At 46.6% G+C, this 19,380-nt stretch overlaps 3 protein-coding genes across 3 annotated transcripts; 2 read left to right on the top strand and 1 right to left on the bottom strand.

The window, feature by feature from the left end:
• Positions 1–1,123: 1,123 nt before the first annotated feature.
• Positions 1,124–18,458, top strand: lctla (lactase-like a). Its single transcript, XM_084019653.1, has 14 exons — positions 1,124–1,213; positions 12,067–12,236; positions 13,197–13,357; positions 13,637–13,724; positions 14,918–15,027; positions 15,149–15,277; positions 15,370–15,465; positions 15,721–15,775; positions 15,913–16,074; positions 16,153–16,427; positions 16,650–16,776; positions 16,855–17,054; positions 17,119–17,182; positions 18,285–18,458. Exons 2-14 carry the CDS (start codon positions 12,110–12,112, stop codon positions 18,398–18,400), a joined length of 1,710 nt encoding a protein of 569 aa, XP_083875779.1. The 5' UTR covers positions 1,124–1,213; positions 12,067–12,109; the 3' UTR covers positions 18,401–18,458.
• Positions 1,791–5,556, top strand: LOC311020031 (G2/mitotic-specific cyclin-B2-like). Its single transcript, XM_084019802.1, has 6 exons — positions 1,791–2,175; positions 2,206–2,367; positions 2,444–2,905; positions 3,602–3,742; positions 4,683–4,793; positions 4,947–5,556. The coding sequence occupies exons 1-6, from the start codon at positions 2,104–2,106 to the stop codon at positions 5,052–5,054; spliced, it is 1,056 nt and encodes a 351-aa protein (XP_083875928.1). The 5' UTR covers positions 1,791–2,103; the 3' UTR covers positions 5,055–5,556.
• Positions 5,619–9,557, bottom strand: crybgx (crystallin beta gamma X). The gene is made up of 6 exons (XM_084027217.1): positions 9,508–9,557; positions 9,131–9,179; positions 8,397–8,518; positions 7,274–7,409; positions 6,295–6,434; positions 5,619–5,834 (listed from the first exon to the last, which is right to left on the bottom strand). The coding sequence occupies exons 1-6, from the start codon at positions 9,549–9,551 to the stop codon at positions 5,702–5,704; spliced, it is 624 nt and encodes a 207-aa protein (XP_083883343.1). The 5' UTR covers positions 9,552–9,557; the 3' UTR covers positions 5,619–5,701.
• Positions 18,459–19,380: the final 922 nt, after the last annotated feature.

The raw sequence follows: 19,380 nt of genomic DNA on the forward strand, positions 1-19,380 counted from the left end.
CAATAATAATAATTGCTGAGTCATCAGTCAGGATTATGCCTTTAACAGGCCAGTGGATCCTCCATCGGGCCTGTCCATGTGACGGACACAAACTGGGGAGGATGGAATAAATCATATTTAATGAAGACTTTCCATGTAGTTGTGATGATGAAGTTCATTCTGTGCTGACTTCTGAACTTCTGGATGATAAATGTGCAACCTGGCTTGAAAAACAAATTACTGTGGCTACACATGTATTTCCAGGCAAAGCTTTTGTGTTTTTCACTTCTTTTATTTGCAGCACAGAAAAAATCTCCCTCTTTAAAAAATCCTAGTTACTTATTTAAGACCACAGGGAGCTTTAAAATGCTTCAAGCTTTTAAAGCATCAATACAAACAGGAATAAGTAAAAGACCAAAGTTCATTGATTTGGTATTTCATGATTTGATGTTTGAATGGGGAATAAAAGGTACGACTTATACTTATATATATTATAATTATGTAACTTATAATAATATACAATATAATGTGATAATTAAATATTAAATATTATACTGCTGTAAACATTAAAAAAGATTCATGGCTACTCCTGAAAAACATATTTAATATAATAAACTATGTTATTTATTTATTTTGTTATCACCTCCGTCGTCATCATTAATGATACGTTATTGTTGTTATTACATTTTTAAAGTCCTCACCTTTTAACTGTATCTTGTCAGCCAATCAGGAGCGTCCCACCAATAGCCAATCAGAGTTGACGGAGCTCTATTTCAACGCTGCTCGTTTCCGCGTTGCGTTTCAGAGAAGTTGACGGATCTTGGCGGTAAATTCAGGTTGACGTTAAACAACAGCAACACAAAGTTGACGTTTTCTTTAGGTCAGTTTGACGTCATTGCTGCTGACGTTAGGTATGTCGTCAGTGGGAGCTCGCGCTCTGGTGAGTAAGATGAACGTGGGCTGTTAGCGAGGCAGCTAGCTAGGTAGCTAACATTAGCATGTGTTTGTTTTGTTTTGTTTTTTGTTCGCAGCGCGTTTATAACGTCGTTTATTACGTCGTTCATAACGTGTTTAGCTGACACGTCACACCGCGGATGTGTTGCTAAGTGTGAGCTCCGTGTCTGTCGTCTGTCAGCAGCTTCCGGCCGCGAAGATGCGTAAACCCGCAGCCGGGCCGAGGAGGGTTGCTCTCGGGGAGATCACCAACGTTCCCGGAGCGGCGGGCCACGCAAAGGTAATGACGTCACGGTCCGACGGCAGCTCTTCACGTCATACACATCAGCTGCATCACACACAGGAATTGGTTTGAACAAAAAATGATAATTGATTATCTTTAGTCCAACATTGAGATGCTTTGTGGAGAATCGTTTAATAACGTGTCTCTGAATCGTAATGAACCGCGATGCGACGATTTCCGCCACTAATTAAATACTGTGGAAACCTGTTTTTACTTCATCGGTCTGGAGGTTCAGCCTCTTAGTTGAGAATCCCAAGGTCAAGGGCTTTTGTTGCCATGGTGAATTCTGGGAAATTATGTCATCAGCTAACATAATACCTTTGAAATCCTTAAACACTTTGAATTTCAAGGTTTGGAAAGTGCTTGGATGTAGAATAAAGGTCTTGAAATGTGTGTTGTATGTGATGACATCTATGATAGAACAGAGAAAAGAAGATCTCCATATCTGAGGGACTGAAAACAGCATTTTCTGACATTTCTTTATGAAAAATGCCTTTTGATGATGAACAGATGATGAAAATAGTTGGTGATTATATTTCTGTGGATCTGTTAGTGGAATTAGTTTTCCTTTCATTTGTGGTCCTTCTGTAAAAAGCTGTCTCCAAACATCATGTTGGTTGTTTAGAGGACAATAACATCTCATTTAATGTGATGAACAAGTGACAGAATAAGTAGACTGAATACTGACCATTGGATTGGTACAAAGATGGAGTTTACCACAGCTGGAAGGGGCTGGAAATGCACCTGGAAATGCATGGAAAGTGCTTGAGTTACAGCCAAAAACCCAATACAGAATAAAACATGTCGACTTGGTTCCTCAGAGGTTCGGACCGGTGAAGCCACCAGTCAAGCAGTCTTGTGCCCAGAAAGCTAAACCTGTGGTCCAGATGGTGCATCCCATAGTCCAGGTCCCGGCACCTGCAGACCTTCTCCCCCTGGTCCCCGAGCCGTCGGTTGACGTGCCCATGAAGGAGGAGGAGGAGGAGGAGGAGGAGGAGGAGGAGGAGGAGGAGGAGGAGGAGGAGGAGCTGTGCCAGGCGTTCTCCGAGGTGCTGCTCACCGTGCAGGACGTGGACTCGGAGGACTCGGAGCTGCCTCAGCTCTGCTCCCACTACGTCAAAGATATCTATAATTACCTCCACGTCCTGGAGGTACCGTGATTTGATTGGTCCAACCCTCCGCTCTCTGCCCTGCGTCGTCTGCTGTTACACCTGTCCGTCTCCACAGGTGCAGCAGGCCGTCCGAGCCGACTACATGCAGGGCTACGACATCACCGAACGCATGCGGGCTCTCCTGGTGGACTGGCTGGTCCAGGTCCACTCCAGGTTCCAGCTGCTGCAGGAGACTCTGTACCTCACTGTCGCCATCCTGGATCGTTTCCTCCAGGTAAGAACCGTCTCTCCTCTTCTTTGTTTGGTGAGCTTTAGAAAACCTTCCCACGCCGTGCTGCAGGTCCAGCCGGTGTGTCGCAGGCGGCTGCAGCTCGTCGGCGTGAGCGCCATGCTGGTGGCCTGCAAGTACGAGGAGATGTACACGCCAGAGGTCGGAGACTTCACGTACATCACGGACGACGCCTTCACCAAGGCTGAGGTTCTGGAGATGGAGCAGCTGGTTCTGAAGGCCCTCAACTTCCAGCTGGGACGGCCTCTCCCCTTGCACTTCCTCCGACGGGCCTCCAAGGTCGCCAATGTGAGTCGCTTTTAAGTTCCAAGTTTGAGCCCGAACTGCAGTAAGGTTCTATATGCAGGGTTGGTACGGGTGCTGGAAATCCTTGAAAACACTTGACTTTTAGTGTGGTGTTTCCAAGGTTTGAAAAGTGCTTGGATGTAGAATAAAGGTCTATAAATGTGTGTTGTATGTGATGACATCTATGATAGAACAGAGAAAAGAAGATCTCCATATTTTCTGGACTGAAAACAGCATTTTCTGACATTTCTTTATTTCTGCCTTTTGATGATGAACAGATGATGAAAATAGTTGGTGATTATATTTCTGTGGATCTGTTAGTGGAATTAGTTTTCCTTTCATTTGTGGTCCTTCTGTAAAAAGCTGTCTCCAAACATCATGTTGGTTGTTTAGAGGACAATAACATCTCATTTAATGTGATGAACAAGTGACAGAATAAGTAGACTGAATACTGACCATTGGATTGGTACAAATATGGAGTTTACCACAGCTGGAAGGGGCTGGAAAAGCATGGAAATGCACCTGGAAATGCTTGGAAAGTGCTTGAATGTTCCTGTATATTTCTGGTACACGTAGCATTGTAATCTCACCGTGGGCCTTTTGGGTTCCTCTGGTTTAATAGTTTGGAGCTCAGCAGGACTGCAGGCTGCTTCAGTAAAATGTCCGTGAGGTGTTTGAGTGTCGTGTGTTTTTCCTCAGACGGACGTGGAGAAGCACACGCTGGCCAAGTACCTGATGGAGCTGACCCTGGTGGACTACAGCATGGTCCACTACCGGCCCTCGGAGGTCGCCGCCGCCTCGCTGTGTCTGTCCCAGCTGCTGCTCGACGCGCTGCCCTGGGTGAGTCCAATCAAAGAAACGTGAAGGTTTCACTTCACCCTGAAGAACCCTGAAGAACCCTGAGGAACCCTGAGGAACCCACATTGAAGCCACTTTCACTTTCTCCTCTTACTTTTACTCCTCCTGCAGCTCCACCCTCGACCCGACCTCGTTACGTCATGCTGTGGTCACAGAACGAGCTCATTTCAGAAACCTTTTATTCTTCTGAGTTGAGACGTCCTGCGTTGTATTTAAACGGTTCTGACCACATTTCTTGAACACATTTAAACAAAGAAAGTTATGAAAATATCGTGACAGAAACGCCACTCGGGTTAAAACGAAAAGCTTTGGCTAAATTGATCGTGGTGAATTTTAATTATCGTTAAAATCTTGTGACTGGAAAAAGCCGTCTAGTTCGTAGTTGTGGTAAAATAATTAATAAATAAAATACAGGAAGTTTCATGTGATGTTTACCACGTTTTTGTTCCCTCATTTATTATTATTTTGTGATTTTATTAAAAAAAAGATGTTGCAAGAATTTATTTCTTAACCACGTAAAGTTATCAGTCTGTTTTTTTTTTTACCGGGATAATTTTGGGATGTAGTTATTTTTGGGCGGGCTAATCCTTATCCTTTATTTCTAGGGAGCTCGTAGTATCCCATAATTCAACGTGCACAGGCGTTATCTCCCATCATGCATTGCACTGAAAGGAAATATGATGGATGAGATCGGAGTGAGACGAAGCGGAGAATCGGAGCGCATTTATTTAATTTATGTATTATGGGAAAATACACTGATTTGCAGAGAAGGTGAGTCGGGTCAAACGTGTTGTTGCAGCTCGCTGGATGGCCAGTAGGAGGCGTGACTGGGAGAGTTCTAGACAACCTTTGTTTTAATGCGTCCTTTTCTTTTTTCTTTTTTTTACACGGTTGCTGCTCTGTGATTGGTCGGCCATGTCAGTCTGCTACACAGCAGCGCTACTCCAGCTACGACGCGGCCCACCTGAAGCCCATCATGCAGCACATCGCCAAGAACGTGGTGATGGTGAACCAGGGGGCCACCAAGTTCCTGGTGAGTTCACCATCGACGTGTGCTTATTGATATTCTCCCCTGAATGTTGTTTCATCTATACATGTTTTACTTGAAGTTAAATGAAGAGTTTGGATCTATAAACCGTTATTATTAACGATGGTGAGATGAAAGTGAGCCGCTGTCCGTCTGCAGGCCGTGAGGAACAAATACCGCAGCCGCACGCTGATGAAGATCAGCCTCCTTCCTCAGCTGACCTCCACCGTCATCACCGACCTGGCAGCCGCTCTCCACCGGCCTTAACGGGACCTCCGACCCCGGCTGACCTGTTCACTCGCACTTTAGCTCTTCTGAAGACAAACGCTTTTACAATCCAATTATTTTTTTTTTTTCTTTTTGGTCACGAGTTAAAATTCAAGTACACACACACACACACACACACACACACACACACACACGGCAGGTTGAGACTCTGCCGGCTTCCAATCAGAAGTTGTTGTTGAGACTCGTCTGTATTTAATTGGAGCTTGGAACTACCTCAACACGTTTCCTGTCTGCAGCGACGCGTCGACGTCCTCGTTTTTATTTCCACTTTGTTCCGGAAGGTTTTCTTGGGATCGCTGCAGCTGTTCGATTCCCGGTCCGGGGCGCTGCCGGCCAGCTCAGCGTCTCCGTCCGTCTTTTAGGAAGTTGCTTGTGTTTGTTTCTTCGTCATGTTTTATATTATAAATGTCTTGAAATGTGTTTTTTATTAAAAGGTGGAAATGGTTCAAAAAATATTTTCACTGACGAAATAAAAAAGAATCAAAACGCCAAACAAGTTTGTTTTTAAAATGATTTATTACCAAAATAAGTTTTGTGGTGTAAAGCTGACGGGTCCCATGTGTTGGACGTTGAGGAGCCGGGTCCTGTGGACCAGGACTCGTGGATCGGGGGTCTTGGTTGGGGGTTTAGTTGAAGCGGACTCTGCGCATGGAGCCCACGGTGCTGTTCTGGCTGCCCCAGTCCGAGAAGTTGTTGTAGTCCTTCTTCTCCAGGATGTAGTGGGGGCCCCTGAAGTTGGGCTCCTGGTACACCGCCCAGCTGGAGACACACACACACACACACACACACACCAGCGGTTTAATGGACATGTAACTAACGTTGAAAGTCAAAATCACGTGACATTTGGCAGAATTGAATTTTAGTGTGGTGTTTTCAAGGTTTGAAAAGTACTTGGATTTAGAACAAAGGTCTTGAAATGTGTGTTGTATGTGATGACATCTGTGATAGAACAGAGAAAAGAAGATCTCCATATTTGAGGGACTGAAAATGACTTGATGACTGCTGGAAAAGCATGGAAATGCACCTGGAAAGTGCTTGAATTTGACTTTGGAGAAGGTGTAGGAACCCTGACTTACAGAACGTTCCCTTCAAGTGATTCTTGTGTTGTATGAGGTCTCCGTGTACTCCTGCAGTAGATGGAGTAGCAGCACATGTACTACTGGGTGTGTATATTGTGTGTATTTATATTTCTGCTCCTATGGAAGCATGCGGGACTCACGCTCCCCCCAGGACGCGGATGGAGGCCACCCTGTTGAGGCTGTAGCGGCTCATCAGGTTGGGGATGTCGTCCTGGATCTCCATCTTCTTCCCGGAGAAGCCGGCTCGCTCGAACAGCTGAGCTCTGCCGGGGTTGTTGTCCTGGAACGGAAACGTGTTCTAGTTAGTTCTCTGAGTCTGGAGTTTAACCTTTAGTTCCCCTCTGAGTTTATAACAGCCTGCAGGTCAGTGTTAAAGGGTTCATACATACTGGGGACCGAAGACAGGGAATATACATCATCCATGAAGGATTTGTTAAAATATTCTACTAGAAATATTAAGGGTATTCAGTCATTTTAACTAATTTCTGTGATATATATATAATGTAGATATTGTATTGGTCCTCCAGAAAATAACTACACTTACAGAAGTTTGAGGGTTAAAATGTCACAAAGTCGGATTCAGCAATTATTTCTACCTGGTTACTAGATTTAAAGTTTTTTTTTACATGCTTTGGTTAATTCATGTTGAAAGTACACACGTTCTGTAGTCAAGTAGAAGTACACATACTTGTTGAAGTACTGATTCTACTTCTTTACTCAAGTACAAGTGTAAAAGTACAGGAATGTACTTACCGTAAGTAATAATCTGGCGTCATGTTTATAATGAATATAATCGATAATTAAAACTACAGTAACGACTTATATATACGATAACAAAGTGACTACGTTAGTATTTATTGTATTTGTTCTAGTACGTCATAACATGTCAAACTAAATCCAAATATAACGAGCCTGTTTGTATAAATGTACAGATGTTTAACTCGTAGGGAGGAAAAGTAGGAAGTTAGACTAACAAATACTCCCGTAAAGTACAAAATACCTGTAAACTCTACATCAGGACAGTAACGACGACTTCAAAACTAAATCTGGATCCGCGAGCTGGTCACGTGCACGTGGAGTCGACGTGCACGTGCACCCGCGCGCGTTGGCGTCTCTCACCTGTTTGACGGCGCGCACCGAGGCCACGTGGTCCACCTGCGCGCACCACTTGTCGAAGCAGTTGTACTCTCCGCGGTCGGACATGTCCCAGAGGTACTGGCGGCCCCGGAAGTTCTCATGCTCGTACCCGACCCATCTGTGGGGGGGGGGGGGGGGCGCACACACACACACACACACACACACACACACATACACACACACACACACACACACACACAGTTATGCTGATGGTCTTTGTCGTGGTTGCCCGGGAAACGGCAACGCTCATTTCAGGAGTTTAAAAAACAGAATATTGCTATTTCATGGTCGACTCAAAGAACATATGAATGTTATATTGTCATCATTAATATTATAAGTTGTCATCAAAAGATCTAGAATCCATCTTTTTTTTCTCACCTACGATCTCAGGTTCGGTATCTGAGCTTTCTAACGCAGCTAGCATCGAAACTTACGAAAGCTTCCGGCCACGCTGATATAAATCTGGGTTCTTGTCGAAGTGTATTTTTACTCCAAACTGCAGGTTTTTAGTAACTTAAATGTCTGCAGCGATCCGAATCCAGAAAGCCTCTTAGATCGACTGCTTTTTAGCTTTCGGCACGACGCTCTGTGAGTTTCTCGATGCGGCCACCAGATGGCGACAGACGTCAACAAACCACCTCTGGTCCACAGAACGTTTGAGATACCTCAGAGAGCCTTCATGGGCTTCTTCCATTTACCTGTTGTGTGTTTGGGAGATGTTTATCATTGTAACATGGATTTATGGAAATAAATAGTCTTTTGAAGTGAAGAATATACCTATACATTGTATTATTGTTGAATCTTGATAATGGTAATAATACCTCAGACATGTAGATTCTATACTAGGCGAGAGTAAAAATCGTATTGTTTTCCATCATTGCGTCTCCATTTCTTCTGATTTAGTTTAGTTTACTGACAGTCGATATTCCTCGTCTTCTCCCCTTTCAGAGGACACTAGATATGTGCATATTCTGGTAGATTTGTTTCCGTTATCTCATTGTGAAACCGCTCTCAACACGTGGTGCCAAAAAACAAAGTTTGCTGTTAATCTCCTGGTTGCTGCAGTGACCGTCGTGTCCTGTAGGGGGCGGCGGTGTAGACTTACGCTCCGCTCTCCACCTGCACAGAGTTGCATCTCTCTGGGAAGCTCTTGTCACTGAGCCTGGCGCAGTCCGAGCTCAGGTCCAGCCGTCTGCCGGCGAAGTTCCTCTGCTCGAAAAGGGTCACCTGAGACCACAGAGACCACAGAGACCACTATCAACCACTCATCCTGGTCAGGGTCCCAGACGGGGGGCTGGAGCCGATCCCTGCTGACATTGATAGCTTGGATCGGTCGCCAGACCCTCACAGGCCTCACACGTAGAGACAAACAACACAACCACAACCAGACTCACACCGATACGGGACCTTTAGAGTCCTCAATGAACCTGCACGTCTGTGGACTGTGGGAGAACCCGGAGAGAACCCACGCTCACACAGGGAGAACATGCAAAGGAGTCCTGGACCCTGGACTCCAACCCTCGTGCTAACCACCGTGCAGGTCAAGAAGTACGGACAATATTCAGAGAAAAACATTTGAATTTTTGAAGAATTACGATTGATGTCGTACATTTTCCGAGAAAAGAAAAAGTCTCAGAGAACATAAAAATGTTGTAAAATTGTATTTTTTTTCCTCTGAAATTTAACATTTTTTTCTCAGAATATTGTAAATTTGGAGAAAAAACTGACCAAGAAGTCCTCACAGGAAAATATCAAAAATGAAAGCAAGTGAACACGTATGTTAACATGAACAAATTCAGCATCGTAGATTTACAAACAAACAGATGGAGTTGGACTCACCCTCCCACTGGACCCGTAGAAGGCACGTTGGAGCACAGACCCCAGCTTGCTGTAGATATAGAAGCATTCTCTAGTGAATCATTACACCTCCAACACATCACTCCACCAGTACAACCAATGCCCACGGACGCCTCGGAGGCAACCGGCGGCACGGCGAGGAAACCGAAGAGGAACCCGAAGGACTTGTGTCGCTTTAGAGAAACGTTCCGAGTGTCAGATTCTAACTGAGTGATTTTGAAGTGCTTCAAATTAAACAGTGCTAAAACATTTCAGGGGTTTTTTGAGGGGGGACTGGTGAGAACCACCGTGGGGGGGTGAGGGGGGCCGTACCCGCCTCCACACCGCCGGGTGGAGGTCGGACTCTGAGGGCAACATACCTGGTTTGTTGGGCTAATCCTGGGACCTTAGTAAAGATGTTCATGTCAGCTCTGCGACGCAACAACAGCGGCCCTTAAATACGCCGTGGCGAGGCGAGCCGGCGGCTGCTAGAACGCTCAGAGGGCTTCGGCAACGCCATTGATATGCTAAACAACCGGCATCAACAGTCAACAGTCATCATACACTGTGTTTGCATGCAGAGCAACAAAAAAGATCATACAAACACACACACATAGAAACATGGCTGCATGCAGATATTGGAGGGGGGGCCGAGGTTCGGCTCACTAACGGAAACATGTGAACGGAGAAAACGCCGCGCCGACACTTTCCACGTTGAACAATTCAGCGTTTTGTACGACAATGGCGGGGAAACAATGCTGCGTATGATAATGGGGAGTATTCATGCTTTTGTGTGAGGGCCAGCTCCAGCACACTCATTCAGCGCAGAGGTCGTGACCCTGAGAGGGGAGGGAGGGGGGGCGGCTCTGTGAACAGATGAGACATGTTTCTGTTCAATATTTCTGCTAGATATGATTTAATTTAGTCAGCTTTAGTGGCTTTACGATGTGTGTAATATGGCAGGCCCACTGGGCCGTCCGTACCGTGCCCAAGCACGTTTGACCCCCCCAGAGTCTGGTTTGCTTGACTAGTGTGAGGGCTCCGTACTGAACTCAAGACCAGTCCACGTCCTCGGCCCTGGCACGGTTGGAAGAGGTGAGCTTAGACACCGTACAACGGGAAACCGTGCTCAGGTCCAGTTGGGACTCGGGGGGGATTGTTCTTGGGCACGGTACGGCTCACGTATGTGTAATCGATACGCTGTCCCGTCTTTAATGCTTAGAGGCTGGAAACACCGTTGATGACCGTGTAGGACACAGATGCATTGTGGGTCGGGCTTCAGACTGGTGGGCTGAGCAGAACCAGAGCTCTGATCCAGAGGTCGAGGGTTGTTGACGAGGAATATGTGCAGACGCGACTTATCAGTAAAGTGATAGTCTTTCTTGTTCTCTGTCATGACTTTGAGAAGACGCTTCTTGGAAACTACGTGAAGTCTGTGTGTGTCGATTATGACGTGATGACGTATGTACAAGAGGGAAGCGAGCTCAGGTCCGGTTGGGGGGGGGGGGGGGGGGGCAATGGTGCTTGGGCCCTGTACGAAGCACCTGCTGAGTGTGAATGGACCCTTAGTTTTAGTCACATAGTTAGTGTAACTTCAGCAGCGGGACACACTTTTTATTTTTTAAAAGTCTTTTGAATGTGTTTTCAGCCGGATGCTTGAAATGAGGTCTGGGATTACGACGGGCTAAAGAGACATTTTTAACGTTTTGTTCTACGATAACCTGAGGCTTCGACGCGTCTTGCTAACAAGCAGCTAGATGAGACTTCGTTTGTAACCTGAAGTTAGCTTTTTAATTTTGCCAATAACATTCAAAAAACATAGAAGTGGCGTTCATTAGCTTGCTGAACAAAATAAAAAAATAATTCTGCTATAATGGAAAAGTCCCATCGGCTTTTTTGAGTGCGATGCTAACTTGCTAATAAAAATCAATAAATAACAAAACAAAACAACCTTGCAAAAGTTGTGTAAAAAAGAAAAACTTTCTAAATAGAATTAAATATAAATAATTGGATTAAATTAAATATGAATAAACAAGTCATTGTAAATAAGGGTATTTTTAAAAATAATAATTATAATACAAATAAATTAATAGCAAAAAAAAACCACGTTTACAGATAAACCATCCTTCACACATCCATTACTGCTATAACTGATGCCCTTGATCTTTTTGATTCATATTTCCTGTCGTGTTTCGCAGCGTGAAGCTCGTAACGTTAACTCTGCTTACAGCGTCAGAATCGCTGCTTTCTTCCAAAAGATCTGTTTGCACCAGCAAATTCACCGTCACACTCCGCTGCCTCCTAATGGAGCGGTATGCAGCGTGTGTGTGTGTGTGTGTGTGTGTGTGTGTGTGTGTGTGGCCTGATGAATAGCTACACATGTCACTGGATGCTTCAGCCGGTTTTGTTCTTGTAGCGTTGGCCCTGAACCCGACGGTGACACCGCGGAGCTTCACCTCGGTCCAGAAGCTCGGCGACGTTTCCTGCGCTGTGGAGCAGCTTCCAGCAGGTTGGACATGTACATGTGGTTGGAGGTGGGGTGGGGGGGCTGACAGTAGGACTCTCTAGGGGTGGGGGGACGACTTCACCCACTTGTACCTTCTGATCTCGGTCCTCGTTGGCATCACGGAGGGTTGGCAGCAGCAGCCGGAGATGTCGCTCATCCTGACCGCGCTGGACAAGCTGGCTTACTTCCTGTCTCTGATAGCGTTCTGTGTCAGCGTGTCCTACAGCTGCCTGAAGTGAAACCACATCCTTCCTTCAGGTCCACACCGTGGATGACCCCTGGTCTTTCTCACTGGATGTTTTAACTAACTTTACTTTGATTGATGATGTTTGTAGCTGGCTAGGATGAGTGTGAATGTGATCCGTCCTGTCCTGGTCTTGGATAGTTAGAAAGAGTATCCAGTATCATGGAGAGGTTCTTGTCCCCCCTTCAGGCGTAACTGAGAGACACTGAGACCTCCAGGGACGAATACCACGATGCTGCAGCGGTGTGTCCTGAGGCCGCTCCATGTGCTGGCCCTGGTGCTGAGCGTGTCGGCCCGGGGCGACTTCGACTGGACGAAGAACGAGAGGACGGCCTTCTACTACGGAACCTTCCCCACCGGTACGTCAGGACCTTTTACTACTATGTAGCATGTTTACAAAGTGCTTTACAAGTTACAATGGAGCAGAGATAAAAAGATCAAAAATAAGGTAAAACAGATACAATTAGGAAGTGATGAAAACTTAAAAGTGGATAGGGAGTAGGTGTTTTAGAAGGGATTTAAAACATGAAACAAAGAATCCTAATGGACACCAGTTAGACTTGAGCCTGAAAGAGACGGAGGATCCAAGGCTGCGATCCGGCTTATAAAGAGTTAAAAGGTCAGGGTTACAGCTTGGGGCCAGGCAGCAACCTCGGAGAAGTGAAGCCCTCTGAAGTGCCTAAAACTGTCGTTGTCGCTGCTGGCCACCAGGGGGCGACTCCTCTGGTTGTATAGAAGTCTATGAGAAAATGGTCCTACTTCTCTCTGCTGGCCACCAGGGGGCGACTCCTCTCTGGTTGTATAGAAGTCTATGAGAAAATGGTCCAACTTCTCTCTGCTGGCCACCAGGGGGCGACTCCTCTCTGGTTGTTTAGAAGTCTATGAGAAAATGGTACTACTTCTCTCTGCTGGCCACCAGGGGGCGACTCCTCTCTGGTTGTATAGAAGTCTATGAGAAAATGGTCCTACTTCTCTCTTGATGTATTATCTCAGTAAACATTGTAAACATGAGTTTATGGTCTCAATCTCTAGTTTCAAGTCTTCTTCAATCCAGCATGATGTTCATTTAGTACATTATGGTCCATTTAGAGTCCACCAGACCAGAAAGCAGGGGATGCTTTAGGGGGCGGGGCTTACCTGCTGATTGACAGGTCGCTACCACGCTACCAATGCTAGTTAGCTACTAAGATGACTTTAACACTTAGCTGTAAAGTTGACCTTGAATTATAGAAGCTAACTTTGTTAGCAGCTTCACACCAGAATACATATTGGCGGTCTGAACGCTGTGGTAATCTGCCGTTGGTGGTTTTCCTCTGCAGGTTTCTCGTGGGGGGCCGGCAGCTCCGCCTACCAGACCGAAGGAGCTTGGAACACCGACGGCAAAGGGATGAGCATCTGGGATACTTTCTCCCACAAGAAGGGGAAAATATCCTCAAATGACACGGGAGACAGCTCATGTAACGGCTACTACAAAGCCAAGGTGACGTACTAGAAAAGTAAAAGGCTGGCTGGTGTGAAATGAATATTATACACATGTTTTACTAAGTTAAATGAAGTGTTCATGTTTGTAATTCTAAAAGTTACATTATGGTCAGAAGACTCTCTGCTAAGCTAATATAATATGGCTAACAGAATTCTCTCTAAACTCTACAACAACCAGCAAACTTCCCAAAATGACGAACTCTTCCTTAAAATAAAGTTCCGCGGATGTCGACGATGATTTTCTAAAATGTCTCCCATTGTTTTTTGTTTTTTTTAGGATGACGTGAACTTGATGAAGGACATGAAGCTGAATCATTATCGCTTCTCCATTTCCTGGCCGAGGATTCTACCGAGCGGACTGAAAAGTAACCAAATACTTTTACAAGTACAATACAAGTTTCCCTGAGATCATCAACAGGGGCACAGTGCTATGAAGATAAATCTTCAGGTCTCTATAGGCCTTGGGGGTCCCTCCATCAGGTCTCTATAGGCCTTGGGGGTCCCTCCACCGGGTCTCTATAGGCCTTGGGGTCCCTTCACCAGGTCTCTAGAGGCCTTGGGGGTCCCTCCACCAGGTCTCTATAGGCCTTGGGGGTCCCTCCACCAGGTCTCTAGAGGCCTTGGGGGTCCCTCCACCAGGTTTCTATAGGCCTTGGAGGTCCCTCCACCGGGTCTCTATAGGCCTTGGGGTCCCTCCACCAGGTCTCTAGAGGCCTTGGGGGTCCCTCCACCAGGTTTCTATAGGCCTTGGGGATCCCTCCACCGGGTCTCTATAGGCCTTGGGGTCCCTCCACCAGGTCTCTATAGGCCTTGGGGGTCCCTCCACCAGGTTTCTATAGGCCTTGGGGTCCCTCCACCAGGTCTCTAGAGGCCTTGGGGGTCCCTCCACCAGGTTTCTATAGGCCTTGGGGGTCCCTCCACCGGGTCTCTAGAGGCCTTGGGGGTCCCTCCACCAGGTTTCTATAGGCCTTGGGGGTCCCTCCACCGGGTCTCTAGAGGCCTTGGGGGTCCCTCCACCAGGTTTCTATAGGCCTTGGGGGTCCCTCCACCAGGTTTCTATAGGCCTTGGGGGTCCCTCCACCGGGTCTCTAGAGGCCTTGGGGGTCCCTCCACCGGGTTTCTATAGGCCTTGGGGTCCCTCCACCAGGTCTCTAGAGGCCTTGGGGGTCCCTCCACCAGGTTTCTATAGGCCTTGGGGGTCCCTCCACCGGGTCTCTAGAGGCCTTGGGGGTCCCTCCACCAGGTTTCTATAGGCCTTGGGGGTCCCTCCACCGGGTCTCTAGAGGCCTTGGGGGTCCCTCCACCAGGTTTCTATAGGCCTTGGGGGTCCCTCCACCAGGTTTCTATAGGCCTTGGGGGTCCCTCCACCGGGTCTCTAGAGGCCTTGGGGGTCCCTCCACCGGGTCTAGGTCTTGGGGGGTCCCTCCACCAAGTCTCTGTAGGTCTTGGGGGTCAACAACCAGAAAATGAATCATGTATTTCTGCTCCCACTCTCGTGTGTCATGGTTTATTAAACTGAGATCATATTTCATGTATATCATGATATGAATGGTTTCAGGTGAACACATCAACGAGAAAGGAATCAAATACTATGACGACCTGATCAACATGCTGCTGGACAACAAGATCACACCCGTTGTTACCCTGTACCACTGGGATCTACCGCAGGTGAGGACCAAACACCTGGTTGTTCTTGTTGTAAATCTCCATGAAGATTGTGGCCCCTAACGAGGTTCTGCTCCCCCCTAACGAGGTTCTGCTCCCCCCTAACGAGGTTCTGCTCCCCCAGGTTCTGCAGGAGAAGTATGGCGGCTGGCAGAACAACTCCATGGTGAAATACTTCAACGACTTTGCCAACTTGTGCTTTGAACGGTTTGGCAGCAAAGTGAAGTACTGGATCACGTTCAACAACCCGTGGGTAGGTTCAGGGGTCGGCGCGGCCGCGGCGGTGCGTTCACTGACCCGTGAGACAGGTGGTTGACTCGGATCATGTGTCGTGTTTTTTGTCAGTCCATCGCCGTGGAGGGATACGAGACGGGGGAACACGCACCCGGACTGAAGCTGAAGGGGACCGGAGCCTACAGGGCCGCCCACCACATCATCAAGGTGACGATCCAGGGTCCCAGTTTCCCTCCAGGTCCACGTGGTCCCAGTCCTGAGACCATGTTCAATCATAAAGTTTTAATAGTGCAAACTGATTGAGTTTAAAACTACTTCCTAAAAGAGCTTTTTATGATTGATTTATGATTCATCTTTGCTATCTTTATATGGGTGTCATCATTTTTGTAGCTTGTGTGTGATTCTTCTCATAATGTCATGTAAACTAAAGTTGAGCTAAACTGCTTCCTGTCCGTCACACAGGCGCATGCTGCGGTTTGGCACACCTACGACATGCAGTGGCGAAGCAAGCAGAAAGGTAAAAGGGGAAAAGCTTTTATTTTGGTGGGGTGTTTTTTGTTTATTTTGGTGACTGAAGACAAAGATAAAGTGTGTGTGTGTGTGTGTGTGTGTGTGTGTGTGTGTGTGTGTGTGTGTGTGTGTGTTGTGCGTCAGGCATGGTGGGGATCTCGCTGACGGCCGACTGGGGGGAGCCGGTGGACGTGACCAACCAGCGGGACGTGGAGGCGGCGGAGCGCTACATCCAGTTCTACCTGGGCTGGTTCGCCACGCCCATCTTCAACGGAGACTACCCGCAGGTCATGAAGGACTACATCGGTGCGTCGCCGTCTAATAAGTCCTTGCTGGGAAAAAAAAATGCATCGAAATAATTGTTTGTTGACCTTTGATCTCCAGGTAGGAAGAGCGGCCAGCAGGGCCTGGGAGCCTCGCGGCTGCCCGTCTTCTCGCCCCAGGAGAAGAGCTACATCAAGGGTACCTGCGACTTCCTGGGCCTCGGCCACTTCACCACCCGCTACGTCACCCTGAAGAACTACCCGTCGGGCGTCGGCGACAGCTACTTCGCAGACCGCGACCTCGCCGAGCTGGTGGACCCGCAGTGGCCCGACCCGGGCTCCGAGTGGCTCTACTCGGTCCCCTGGGGCTTCCGCCGCTTGTTGAACTTCGTCAAGGTAAGAAAGATTATCAGTAACCATGACAACAACATGCACACATTACAAAGGATGACTCACATGTGTGTACGTTAAGTATGCAGCTAGAGCCAGGAGGGGATTAGCTTTGATTAGCTTAGCTTAGCATAAAGACTGGGAGCAGGGGGAAACAGCTAGCCTGGCTCTGTCCAATGAATCACCTGGTTCATTGGTCAGACTGTAACCGCCGCCTCTCTCCGGCAGACGCAGTACGGGAACCCGATGGTGTACGTGACGGAGAACGGCGTGTCGGAGAAGATGCAGTGCACCGACCTCTGTGACGACTGGAGGATGCAGTACTTCAAGGACTACATCAACGAGATGCTCAAAGGTCAGTAGAACACGGATCTTTACCGTCGGGCTCAACGTGTTGCCGTTTGTCACGTGGTCGTTTTCCCGCTTTGAACAGCGATCAAGGACGGCGTGAACGTGAAGGGCTACACCGCCTGGTCGCTCCTCGATAACTTCGAGTGGGACGAAGGCTTCTCCGAGAGGTTCGGACTCTTCTACGTGGACTTCAGGAGCAAGAACAAGCCGCGCTACCCGAAGGCGTCGGTCCAGTTCTACAAGCGCATCATCAGCTCCAACGGCTTCCCCAATCAGAGAGAGGTAACGACTCGGCTTTGAACGTCCTTCAGCTCCGTATCGCTGTTTGACTGTCGTATCTTCACAGGTGGAGAGCTGGAAGAGGAAAGCCGTGGAGACCTGCTCCTCCAGCAACCAGCTCCTGGCTGCAGGTCAGTACCACGAGGGCGGCGGCGGGGAAGCTCGGCGGGGCCAAACAAAGAAAAAATACTGTTATTCAAGCTTGTCCCTCTGATGTCTAACAGGCTTTTTCTTTGTTTCGCCCCTCCAGCTAGAAGAAAGTCCCAGCAGGGGGGTCAGGAACATGCAGGGATGCAAAAGGCTTGGCCAGTGCATGATGAAGTTTAGGTACCAGAGTGACACCATGGATTTCATGCAAATAATCCTACGGAGCAGTTTTCAAACACTTTCAAACATGTTGGTTAAATTAAAAGTTAAATAATTAGATTGATGCAACAGAACTACTTGGTTAAGTTTCATAGATAAAAAACACAGTTTGGTTTAAAATTATGCTGAAACTGTAACAAAACGTTGGTTGGGACAGGAACAGCGGTCTCCTGGGTGAAAGTCCTGGACCTCTACGTGGACCTCCACAGGGTCGTTGGAAGCTGATCTCTGATACGTCATATTTTTAGGAGACCAGGCTGATTAAAGTCAATTAAATAATGACTCATTATTTAATTGTTTTAATGAATTAATTGTTGTACATAATGACCAAACTGCAAATCTAAAATGTTCCAATGTGGGAAAAACTGAGGGTCAAAAGTAAGTATTTGAATTTAATTTTAAGTAAAGTGAAGAAATCTCATATAAATAAATAAATGAAATAGATCGTCAGATGAAGAGAAATCTTCAAGTCAATCCATTAACTTTAAAATCAAACTTTTGAGGGTTCTCAAAGGCCAGCAGACAAAAATCCAAATACATCTTTAAAAACTCCTTTATTCAATGCCTTATAATTAAAATAATTAAAATGTTTTTCTTTGAGAAATAATGGCGTTAATTATTATTTTTTTATGCAAACACTTCTGAGATAAAACACAAGCAAATCTAAATCCAACCTTGTTTCGTCTCATTATTTATATCTCTGGGCTCAAAGTCAGTTAGAAACTGGATTAACGAGTTCATTATTACAAAGTCAAATACAGTGAGATGTAAATGGCAAATAAAGCAAAGAAATAATTTTAAAAATGTCCAACACGTTGAAATAAATGTAAAGATGCGTTGGCTGATGTCACATGTGATGCGTTTCAGATCCGCTGATTGGCCACATGGAGATGGTGACGGAGATCGTGGTTCCCACCGTGTGCACGCTCTGCATCCTCCTCAGTGCAGTCTTCCTCATGTTCCTGCTGCGTGGACGCATCTGAACACACACACACACACACACACACACACACACACACACACACACACACACACAGACACACACACACACACACACACACACACACACACACACACACACACAGACACACACACACACACACACACCTGTCAAAGAGCATTCTGTTGATTTAACTGTTCTGCTGTTCTGTTTGAATAAACATTTTCCAGGTCGTCACAAAAAAGATTCTTCTCCATCCGGAAGAATGAATTCACCATCGGTATATAACTCTTATTTTGGTCTTGTGTTTGGTTTTTGACGTAGCTCAGATTTTGCAGGCTGCAGAGTAGAAATGGTTTCCTGTCGAGGAGTTTGTAAAATAAAGATATGAAGCTATTGAGAGAGTGATGGAGATAACGTGTTGTACTCTCCGTGGATCATGAACTTCAATTAAAAGCATTTTTAAGACTTGAAGTGGTGCTGATTATTGAATGAATTGTTCCGGTCACAGACTGGATGTAGGAAGTGGACGTCGTCATGGTGACGTCACACGTTGGTTTGTTGTTTTGAAGTTGAGCATTTTAGTCGTCACCAACTTTTTGCAACCAGTAGAAGGAAGTGACCATATTTGGACTGTGGAGGAGCGACAGGTGGATCTGCACCTCGAGCAGCACCCTTACTGGATCTGGATCCATGTGGATTCTGGTGTGAAGCTGCTAACAAAGTTAGCTTCTATAATTCAAGGTCAACTTTACAGCTAAGTGTTAAAGTCATCTTAGTAGCTAACTAGCATTGGTAGCGTGGTAGCGACCTGTCAATCAGCAGGTAAGCCCCGCCCCCTAAAGCATCCCCTGCTTCCTGGTCTGGTGGACTCTAAATGGACCATAATGTACTAAATGAACATCATGCTGGATTGAAGAAGACTTGAAACTAGAGATTGAGACCATAAACTCATGTTTACAATGTTTACTGAGATAATACATCAAGAGAGAAGTAGGACCATTTTCTCATAGACTTCTATAC

Source organism: Eutrigla gurnardus (assembly GCF_963514095.1).
Source record: "Eutrigla gurnardus genome assembly, chromosome: 1".
NCBI classification, from domain to species: domain Eukaryota; kingdom Metazoa; phylum Chordata; class Actinopteri; order Perciformes; family Triglidae; genus Eutrigla; species Eutrigla gurnardus.

What these genes read in the sequence shown, in the direction of transcription:
- LOC311020031 (XM_084019802.1), top strand. Translation starts at nt 2,104, where the DNA reads ATGGTGCATCCCATAGTCCAGGTCCCGGCACCTGCAGACCTTCTCCCC. An exon ending in TCCCCGAGCCGTCGGTTGAC is followed by an intron (nt 2,176 to 2,205) that starts GTGCCCATGAAG and finishes GAGGAGGAGGAG; the next exon opens with GAGGAGGAGGAGGAGGAGGA. An exon ending in ATTACCTCCACGTCCTGGAG is followed by an intron (nt 2,368 to 2,443) that starts GTACCGTGATTT and finishes CCGTCTCCACAG; the next exon opens with GTGCAGCAGGCCGTCCGAGC.
- crybgx (XM_084027217.1), bottom strand. Translation starts at nt 9,551, where the DNA reads ATGAACATCTTTACTAAGGTCCCAGGATTAGCCCAACAAACCAG. An exon ending in GGATTAGCCCAACAAACCAG is followed by an intron (nt 9,180 to 9,507) that starts GTATGTTGCCCT and finishes CTATATCTACAG; the next exon opens with CAAGCTGGGGTCTGTGCTCC. An exon ending in ATCCGCGTCCTGGGGGGAGC is followed by an intron (nt 5,835 to 6,294) that starts GTGAGTCCCGCA and finishes GTGTGTCTCCAG; the next exon opens with CTGGGCGGTGTACCAGGAGC.
- lctla (XM_084019653.1), top strand. Translation starts at nt 12,110, where the DNA reads ATGCTGCAGCGGTGTGTCCTGAGGCCGCTCCATGTGCTGGCCCTGGTG. An exon ending in ACCACTGGGATCTACCGCAG is followed by an intron (nt 15,028 to 15,148) that starts GTGAGGACCAAA and finishes CTGCTCCCCCAG; the next exon opens with GTTCTGCAGGAGAAGTATGG. An exon ending in CCGCCCACCACATCATCAAG is followed by an intron (nt 15,466 to 15,720) that starts GTGACGATCCAG and finishes TCCGTCACACAG; the next exon opens with GCGCATGCTGCGGTTTGGCA.